The sequence below is a fragment of the Adiantum capillus-veneris genome, chromosome 28 (assembly GCF_014529385.1).
Source record: "Adiantum capillus-veneris isolate H3 chromosome 28, ASM1452938v2, whole genome shotgun sequence".
NCBI classification, from domain to species: Eukaryota; Viridiplantae; Streptophyta; class Polypodiopsida; order Polypodiales; family Pteridaceae; genus Adiantum; species Adiantum capillus-veneris.
Window position 1 is genome coordinate 117,188,373 of NC_140958.1, and position 10,186 is coordinate 117,198,558.

Sequence of the window (10,186 nt, forward strand, 5' to 3'; positions counted from 1 at the left end):
CTCTCAGTAGTAGCAGGCCACCTTTTCACTGCCTTGATTTTTATGCTGAGGTGGGCCACCATGGTGAGCTAGAGGAGCAATGCGTCTCTTCAACGATCAGGACCCCTTAGGCCTATGATGCTAGGTTCGAATTTCGAGGGTAGGCGGGCGTCGTCATTCTCTCTCTCTCTCTCTCTCTCTCTCTCTCTCTCTCTCTCTCTCTCTCTCTCTCTCTCTCTCTCTCTCTCTCTCTCTCTCTCTCTCTCTCTCTCTCTCTCTCTCTCTGTGCGCTCGCACTCGGCAACTGGGAAATTCAATGTCTCTCTCCCGAGTCCCACGGTTCTGTCTCAGTTGCTTATCCACCCGCTCACCCCATCTCGTATGGCTGTGTGCCTCTTTCAGTGGGCGTGTAGCTCTTCGCCCTTCTTCTCTCATGAGTCGTGACCTCTCCATCTCGAAAGCCCTGGCCACCTCCCTTGCCCGCACACCTCAGCTCATGCACCTGTGGACGTCCCTATGTTCTCTGGAGTTGCTGCCTTTCTCAGTAGTAGCAGGCCACCTTTTCACTGCCTTGATTTTTATGCTGAGGTGGGCCACCATGGTGATCTAGAGGAGCAATGCGTCTCTTCAACGATCAAGACCCCTTAGGCCTATGATGCTAGGTTCGAATTTCGAGGGTAGGCGGGCGTCCTCAAAGGTGGAGCTTACACGTCTCTCTCTCTCTCTCTCTCTCTCTCTCTCTCTCTCTCTCTCTCTCTCTCTCTCTCTCTCTCTCTCTCTCTCTCTCTCTCTCTGTGTGCATTCGCACTCAGTGCCTGGGACAATTGGCACGCTGTGTTGCTGTATGGCCAGAAATTGCAAGGCACACAGATCGGATACAGCAGGTCGCGCCCCCTGTGATGATCGCCACTTTTCGCGCGCGCTGCCGTGTGATCGGCCAAATCCCCACCACCACCACCGGACCACCATCCTCAGTTGCACTATAGGCACGTGTCGTTGGTATGCACATGAAGGCCTTTACGTTTCTACCCTGCCACATATGACGGCTTCAATGCATTTGGTGTGTTGCTAAGGACGCATGCAATAAAATTTGTAAAGGCCCAATGCAGTCAAAGATTCAATGAAGGGGTGAGAGTGCAATTGATGCCTTGATGTTGTCGGCCAGCTCAGCCCCCACCCAATGCCCACCCCCCATGGCCTGCCCCTTGATGATCTTCAAAATGCCACCGGTGATGCCTGCGAGTTGCACACCAAGTCTCTCTCTCTCTCTCTCTCTCTCTCTCTCTCTCTCTCTCCCCTTCGACCATTGTTCAGGAAAAATGTCTGTTAGCTTAATATCGTGTCGTTTTCAATTTCCAAAATGCCGGTTGAGGGCAAGGGAAAAAGGAGAAAATCCGCCCCAAAATAGAGAAAAATACTGTAAAAACCCCAAAAAACAACGTAATTTTTAAACATTTCCTCTTGGCAAATTCAAGGAAAGGAATTTTGTATGTTTGGAAAAATGATTTTTTTTAAAACCTTCGACATACCAGCAGTCTCTCTCTCCCTGTCTCACGAGCACTATCTCTTATGTTGCATCCCCCAAGTTCCCAATGCTCTTTGTGCTCTGATTTGATCCCGACGGCGGCACCTCTCTCTCTCTCTCTCTCTCTCTCTCTCTCTCTCTCTCTCTCTCTCTGTGTGTGTGTGTGCGCGCCTTGCTTGCCTGCAGATTCACCAGCAATATGCGCTCTCTCTCTGCCCCCCCCCCCCCCCCCCCCCCCCCCCCCCCCCCCCCTGCGTCACATCGTTGGAAGGCTTCTCCCGCTTCAACAAATGCTCCTGCAGTTTCAGGCTCAAGCTCTTCTCCAGTTGGTTGCTGCCCAAGTTGCGCACGCACGCATGAGTTGGCATCGCCATCAACATTAATGAGTTCGCACGTATGCATTGGTGTTCGTGGAGTGAACACTGGCTGGAGTCGCCGATTGGAGAAGCTACTACCTCTATCACTCTCTTTCTGCGCACGCCATGTTTCTCTCTCACTGAATGCACTCAATTTCAGGCGACACTACTATAGATGGGCCGGATTATGGAGCTTGCGACATGTGTCCGGGGGAGGGGGCCGGAATCCCTTCCCCCATTATAATAGTATAGATATTGATAGTATAGATAGATATAGATATAGAATAGAATATAGATATACAAATTCAAGGCAAAAGGTTGATCGACTCGCGACCTGATCGACCCGCCTCCGAAAGGGGCTTACATCCGAGAAGCTTCTTGTCCTGCATCCCAAGAGCTTGCCAAAGTATGCCATTTCTCAAGTTGTCAAAGATCTCTCTCTCTCTCTCTCTCTCTCTCTCTCTCTACCATCCATCTCCTACTGCATGCGCAAAAGCGAAAGGATAGGGCCATAATTTGGCCCTTTTTGCACACGCTCACGTGTGCACGCGAGAGAGAGAGAGAGAGAGAGAGAGAGAGAGAGAGAGAGACTCCTATAATTTGTGGAAATTTCAAAATACCTGTCAAATTTTAAAAATTTCCAAAATACCCTTGTATCTATTTTGGTTCGATTGTTCACAAGTTCCTAATCTTTATTTTTTTTGACAATTGAGATCTGTATTTGAATGCTTAGCAATTAATTTGTGACAAATTACCTCCCAAAAAAGGTAATTATGTCTAAAAATAATGAAGCATTTCATCTCCAAAGCCTTCATTACCAGCTCAAATTCTATTTTTAGTATCTTGTATTGATAGACAATCAGTCTTCTTGTGAAAAGCTACAAAGTTTTTTATCTTTGGAAAAATTACTCACAACCAGGGATATTTTGGAAAATTTGAAGAGCATTTTGGGAATGTATAACAAAATATGGGGGGTATTTTGGGAATTTTTGAAATTTGAGGGATATTATGGGAATTTCCACAAATTAGAGGGGTATTTTGGTAATTTTCCCAAGATTATATATAATTTCCAAAAATGAGGATTGATTTTCATTGCGCTACTCACGTCCTTTGTATCATCACGAGTGGAAATGCTCTTACTGCTACAAAAAATATTCTCTATGGTTGTCTTGCCATTTGTATCCATATTGTGGAATTTTATATGGCATCATATCCACATTTTTTTTGGGCAAACACACAAGTACACAAATTGGCATGGAAAATCTACCGGAGACAAAATAAACAAAAACAATTAGGGTAGGCCTACCGGTCTAAAAATGAGCATGTACGAAAAATCAAGTATTCTTGGGAGCAAGGCTCGAGAAAACAAAGCACGTTCAAAATGAAAAATGGCCAGCTCGAATTTGGCAAGAAGGTTCTCAAGCTGGTTCAAATTATGGAATTTTTTGTTATAATACGAGATTTTTAGTGAGATTATCCCTCTCAAATTTAGAGTTAACCTACTCTTATGCATGTGAAAAGGTTCCAAAACCGGGGCCACAAAAAATTGTTTCCCAAGGCAAACTTGACATCTCAGGATTCGTCTCTTTGTGGCGGTTTTTTTTTATAAAGACATCGGTTACTTTTGGAAGTTGCTATTTTGAATTTTCAAAAAGTGCCAGAAGGAGGTAGTTGTGTCAACCAATGAACTTTCAGAATTTGCACTTCTAGTGGTTCAAAGTGTGCATTATGATTGGCCATAGCCACTCACCTACCCTATAGAGAGGGTTATAGTAGCAATACCAAAGGGCTTTGATATACATGATCTTACATTGAAGTAAATAGTAAAAGAATAATTGGCAAATAGACAAGCTGACGAATTACATGGGCAGCCCGCAGCCGGGCGGGCGGGCGGGCGGGCAGGCGAGGGCACATAGGCATGCGCTCAAACAAGAAAAACTGACATGGTCCATTGAATGTAAAGAGAGACCCTTTACAAGCTATAATACACACACAAAAGAATGTACAATTATCTGTCTTCTTCTCCAAGGAATGCTTTAGCATGCCAAAAGTTTGTTGAGATGTCCTAAGGCACATAAGGAACTATATAACAGGAGGAGACAAGCCATAAAACATATTACTTGCTGCTAATGGTGATCCAATACATGTTTACAATGGGTGCCCATTATGTGTATGTGATCACGGATGCCAACAACCAGGGTTTGGCTCATATGAATGCGTCGGAAGTCTGCGTGTAATTCAAGGGCCCCTTGCCCGACGTCTAGATTTTGATCAAAAATCTCGCTGCACCAATCGATATTCTGCAAGACGGACACTAGTACATTGAAAGGTGGCTTGTCCACACTATTGAGAAGGACTGCTTATAGACATTGTCTATCCCATATTGCATCATCACTGAGAGCAGGGGCTTCAAAACAATACATAGCAAAACATCAGATAAACCTTCACTTCACTTGGGAGATCCTTCATTGCCCTCCATGTGCCTGCTTGACTGCCTGCTCAGCATCCTCTTTAGCGACGCTCGCAAGCCCGCCGGCGACTTGAGCGTCTGCTGCTGCGAGGAGCACGCTGCTTGGTCTGTATGACACTGTGTTGATTTCGATGACGATCGTCTCCCTGGTGTGCTAATCGTCAAGATAATGCCTGCTTCGATCGGGGGAATGTCGATCATGATTTGTGGCAAAGCTCTTGTTCGAGGTGGAGCAGATGACGGCGATGATGAAATCGACATAGCTGAAGAGGAAGGTTCCTGGGTTGAAGTTACCCGTGCTTCATTACCCCAGAAGAGTACATTGCAAGGAAGCTGCACAGCATTTGAAGCTATGGTGTGATTTCCCTCTGTGTTGAGCGAAGGTCCCATGGCTTCTTGCTCCTCCCCCTGCGGTTGCTCATTTGAATTAGCTGCCGATGCAGGTAGTACTACCGATCGGCAAAGAGGGCAGGTCGAGTGCGAGAAGAGCCACATGTCGATGCACTCGGTGTGGAATGTGTGCCTGCAAGATGGCAGCATTCTACCTTTCTCGTTCTCCTGGAATTCGCTGAGGCAAACCGCACATTCAAGCAGGGGCACCATGGATTCATCGTAACCTGCTTCAAGATTGTTGGCAGAGGCGGCCATTGCCGCCTTGTAGGTAAAAGTGGGGAGCTGTGCGATGATGGCAGCATCGAGGCCGGTGTGAACGGAGGTTGAGACGGCAGTGCGAGCAGATGCGATGCCGCGGCGGATGTAGACGGATGTGGAAGAGCGGTGCCAGAACCATTTCGCATAGACGTGGAGCAGCAGGATGAAGAAGACGACGAAGAAGAGGATGATGATGGCGGCGACCATGACCTTGCTGTTGAAAGTGTACTGCAGTTTCGTGTCATCGGGGCCGGTAGCCGGAGGGAAGAAGCCATTGCCACTCTGCTGGGACATGTGGGTGCAAATGTATGTGTGTGTGTGTGTGTCTCTCTCTCGCTCTCAAGAGGAATCGGGAGCGGATGTATGTGTGCGCGTCTCTCCCTCTCTCTCTCTCTCTCTCAAGAGCTACCTCTGCGCAGCCGCCAACACAGATACACAAAACATGCACACTTGTGCGCTCATATAAAGCCCACGTTTGCTTGGAAGCTTGGGGAGCGGCCGAAGTTTAGAGCGCAGATTCTGAGAGACGCGCTCGGAAATTCAAGCTTTTCTTCTTATTCCCAGCTTGACCGGGCTCCCCTTCAAAAGTTGGAAGAGACTTCAAAGTTCACAAGGAAGGTTCTTTTTTATTTCGAACACCATTGTTGACCCTTATCAAGACTCTTCCACACTCTCTTTCCACCAACTTCAAAGAGTCAGTTCACGTGGACGCAACATGTGGACAGCAAGTTGCGAACTTGTTCGGAACCCGCAACTCCCAGCTTTTGAGTTCCTATGGAAGAAACAGGCTGCAGGCCAGTGACCTTTATTTAGCTTGCAAGCTCAAGCTCACATTCTGAGAATGCACTGGTTGGAGACAGTGGCAGAATTTGTTTTTTCTCTCGTTGCAAACCCACGAGACTATTTGACACCACCTTGTCAGGTGGGATCGGCGGTCCAGGATCTCTGAAAGATGTGGAACGCCCGTTTATTCCCAAAAATAAAAAGATTTCGATCCGTCTGCCCCAACGATTTGAACCCACCACCTCCCACACTAGAGACGTCGGCTCTCCCATTAAGCTACCGTGCACCACTTGAAAAGAGGGTGAGAACATTGTATGATATGGCAAAAGTGACGGGGTGTGGCTCATACGGTGTTCACTTGGAGATCACTTTGGAATGGCTGGGGTCACACGGTGATCACTTTGGAATAGGTAGGTTCACAGGGTGATCACATCTCAATTCTAAAGTGATCACTTGGAGATCACTTTAGAATGGTTGGGGTCACACAATAATCATTTTGGAACAGGTAGGTTCACAGAGTGATCATATCTCAATTGGGATCACTTGACGATCACTTGAAGTTCACATTGAGTTTCCTTGGGGTTCACTTTGATTGTGATCACATGACGATCACTTGGGGATTAATTCGCCATCGGACAACGCAAAACCAATCCTACCGCCCCCAATTAATAGTGACCATTGATCCCACCTGACACAAGTGGTGTCAAATAATCACGAGGGTTGCAAACTTGCTCCTCCCTATGTCCATGAAGCCAAGCTTCAACTAGTTAGCAACCAACTCGCAATGTTTTCTTGGTATTCATCCATGGGAACCAAAAAGGTTCGCAACTGGTTGGCAACCAACTGCGAACCACTCTCCCACGTGAACTAGCTCAGAGGTGTGCAGTGGTGCCCATCTTTAAAGGAACCCCCCCCCCCCCCCCCCCCCGGTCTATAAATGCCACGTGAATGGAGTCGAGGGATCTACGACGGCGCGCATGATCGACGAAGCGAGGGGGTTTTGGGCCGTCGGATCAACACAGCAAGAGGGACCAATATTTATGTTCACACAAGTCCATATGCTTTTCAGCAACGCGCGTTAGCTTAGATGGTAAGGATTAGGCCTCATAAGGGGGACGTTCAGGGTTGGAAGGGTGCTCGCGACAAAGGGGGAACCCTAACTCTTTTGCAAAACCTAATTTGATCAACGGTGGATAACATTTCCACTGTTGATCCCTCGACTTCTCCCGTGGCATTTATAGATGAATCCCCCCCCGCCCCCCCCCCCCCCCCCCCCCCACCCAAATACACACACACACATGTCATTGTTTGCATAAAACCCAAGTTTAGCCTAGTATATTCCTAAGAGGCATTTCACATAGAGCGGGGGTTAACCCCTACTACCCACGTCACCCAAGATTTTCTCTAACCCTCCCTCTCTCTGTAACTTTGCCATAAGAGGAGGAGTTACACAAACCTCCGCAAGAAGACGAATCTGATGTCTTCATCTCTACCCCACCCTACTATGTGCAAAGCTCTTCTAAATCCTTGTCACGCAAGGGGGTTGCGAGGGTTGCAGGGCTTAGTTCAAGGCCGCATGAGTTTCTCCTGTGACCTATTGCACGGCTGTGAAGAGATTGTGTGCACTGTATAATGCCATTTTCATACAACAAACCTCTAGCAAAAAGTTGAAAGAAAACACAACCTACTTGACAGCACATTGTCAGGTGGGATCGGGGGTCCAGGATCTCTGAAAGATGTGGACCGTTCGTTTATTCCCAAGAATAAAAAGATTTCGGTCGGTCTGCCCCCATGATTTAAACCCACCACCTCCCACACTAGAGACATCGGCTCTCCCATTAAGCTATCACGCGCCACTTGAATAGGGGGTGAGAACATAGTATGATATGGCAAAATTGACGGGGTGCGGCTCATATGGTGTTCACTTGGAGACCACTTTGGACTGGTTGGGGTCACACGGTGATCACTTGGAGATCACTTTAGAATGGTTGGGGTCACACGGTAATCACTTTGGAATAGGTAGGTTCACATGGTGATCACATCTCAATTGGGATCACTTGACGATCACTTGATGTTCACATTGGGTTTCCTTGGGATTCACTTTGATTGTGATCACATGACGACCACTTGGGGATTAATTGCCGTTGGACGACGCAAAACCAATCCCGCCGCCCCCAATTAATAGCGACCATTGATCCCACCTGACACGAGTGGTGTCAGATAATCACGAGGGTTGCAAACTTGCTCCTCCCTATGTCCATGAAGCCAAGCTTCAACTAGTTAGCAACCAACTCGCAATGTTTTCTTGGTATTCATCCATGGGAACCAAAAAGGTTCGCAACTGGTTGGCAACCAACTGCGAACCACTCTCCCACGTGAACTAGCTCAGAGGTGTGCAGTGGTGCCCATCTTTAAAGGACCCCCCCCCGGTCTATAAATGCCACGTGAATGGAGTCGAGGGATCTACGACGGCGCGCATGATCGACGAAGCGAGGGGGTTTTGGGCCGTCGGATCAACACAGCAAGAGGGACCAATATTTATGTTCACACAAGCCCATATGCTTTTCAGCAACGCGCGTTAGCTTAGATGGTAAGGATTAGGCCTCATGAGGGGGACGTTCAGGGTTGGAAGGGTGCTCGCGACAAAGGGGGAACCCTAACTCTTTTGCAAAACCTAATTTGATCAACGGTGGATAACATTTCCACTGTTGATCCCTCGACTTCTCCCGTGGCATTTATAGATGAATCCCCCCCCCCCCCCACCCCCCACCCCCCCACCCACCCAAATACACACACACACACGTCATTGTTTGCATAAAACCCAAGTTTAGCCAAGTATATTCCTAAGAGGCATTTCACATAGAGCGGGGGTTAACCCCTACTACCCACGTCACCCAAGATTTTCTCTAACCCTCCCTCTCTCTGTAACTTTGCCAAAAGAGGAGGAGTTACACAAACCTCCGCAAGAAGACGAATCTGATGTCGTCATCTCTACCCCACCCTACTATGTGCAAAGCTCTTCTAAATCCTTGTCACGCAAGGGGGTTGCGAGGGTTGCAGGGCTTAGTTCAAGGCCGCATGAGTTTCTCCTGTGACCTATTGCACGGCTGTGAAGAGATTGTGTGCACTGTATAGTGCCATTTTCATACAACAAACCTCTAGCAAAAAGTTGAAAGAAAACACAACCTATTTGACAGCACCTTGTCAGGTGGGATCGGGGGTCCAGGATCTCTGAAAGATGTGGACCGTTCGTTTATTCCCAAGAATAAAAAGATTTCGGTCGGTCTGCCCCCACGATTTGAACCCACCACCTCCCACACTAGAGACATCGGTTCTCCCATTAATCTATCGCGCGCCACTTGAATAGGGGGTGAGAACATAGTATGATATGGCAAAATTGACGGGGTGCGGCTCATATGGTGTTCACTTGGAGACCACTTTGGACTGGTTGGGGTCACACGGTGATCACTTGGAGATCACTTTAGAATGGTTGGGGTCACACGGTAATCACTTTGGAATAGGTAGGTTCACATGGTGATCACATCTCAATTGGGATCACTTGACGATCACTTGATGTTCACATTGGGTTTCCTTGGGATTCACTTTGATTGTGATCACATGACGACCACTTGGGGATTAATTGCCGTTGGACGACGCAAAACCAATCCCGCCGCCCCCAATTAATAGCGACCATTGATCCCACCTGACACGAGTGGTGTCAGATAATCACGAGGCAAACTCGCTCCTCCCTACGTCCATAAAGCCAAGCTTCAACTAGTTGGCAACCAACTCGCAATGTTTTCTTCGTATTCATCCATGGGAACCAAAAAGGTTCGCAACTAGTTGGCAACCAACTGCGAACCACTCTCCCACGTGAACTAGCTCAGAGGTGTGCAGTGGTGCCCATCTTTAAAGGACCCCCCCCCGGTCTATAAATGCCACGGGAGTGGAGTCGAGGGATCTACGACTACGTGCATGATAAACGAAGCGAGGGGGTTTTGAGCCGTCGGATCAACGCAGCAAGAGGGGCCAATATTTATGTACACACGAGCCCATATGCTTTTCAGCAACACGCGTTAGCTTAGATGGTAAGGATTAGGCCCCATGAGGGGGACGTTCAGGTTTGGAAGGGTGCTCACGACAGAGGGGGAACCGTAACTTTTTTGCAAAACCTAATTTGATCAACGGTGGATAAAATTTCCACCATTGATCCCTCAACTTCTCCCGTGGCATTTATAGATGAATCCCCCCCCCCCCCCCCGCACTGCCACCCAAACACACACACACACACACACACACACATGTCATTGTTTGCATAAAACCCAAGTTTAGCCTAGTATATTCCTAAGAGGCATTTCACATAGAGCGGGGGTTAACACTTACTACCCGCGTCACCCAAGATTTTCTCTAACGCTCCCTCTC

General features: G+C 47.9%; 1 protein-coding gene across 1 annotated transcript; it reads right to left on the reverse strand.

The window, feature by feature from the left end:
- Positions 1-3,650: 3,650 nt before the first annotated feature.
- LOC147421164 (RING-H2 finger protein ATL60-like) lies at positions 3,651-5,536 on the reverse strand. The gene has a single exon (XM_086504154.1). It carries the CDS (start codon positions 5,273-5,275, stop codon positions 4,310-4,312), a length of 966 nt encoding a protein of 321 aa, XP_086360280.1. The 5' UTR covers positions 5,276-5,536; the 3' UTR covers positions 3,651-4,309.
- Positions 5,537-10,186: the final 4,650 nt, after the last annotated feature.

Coding starts and splice junctions, on each gene's coding strand:
- LOC147421164 (XM_086504154.1), bottom strand. CDS start 5,275: ATGTCCCAGCAGAGTGGCAATGGCTTCTTCCCTCCGGCTACCGGCCCC.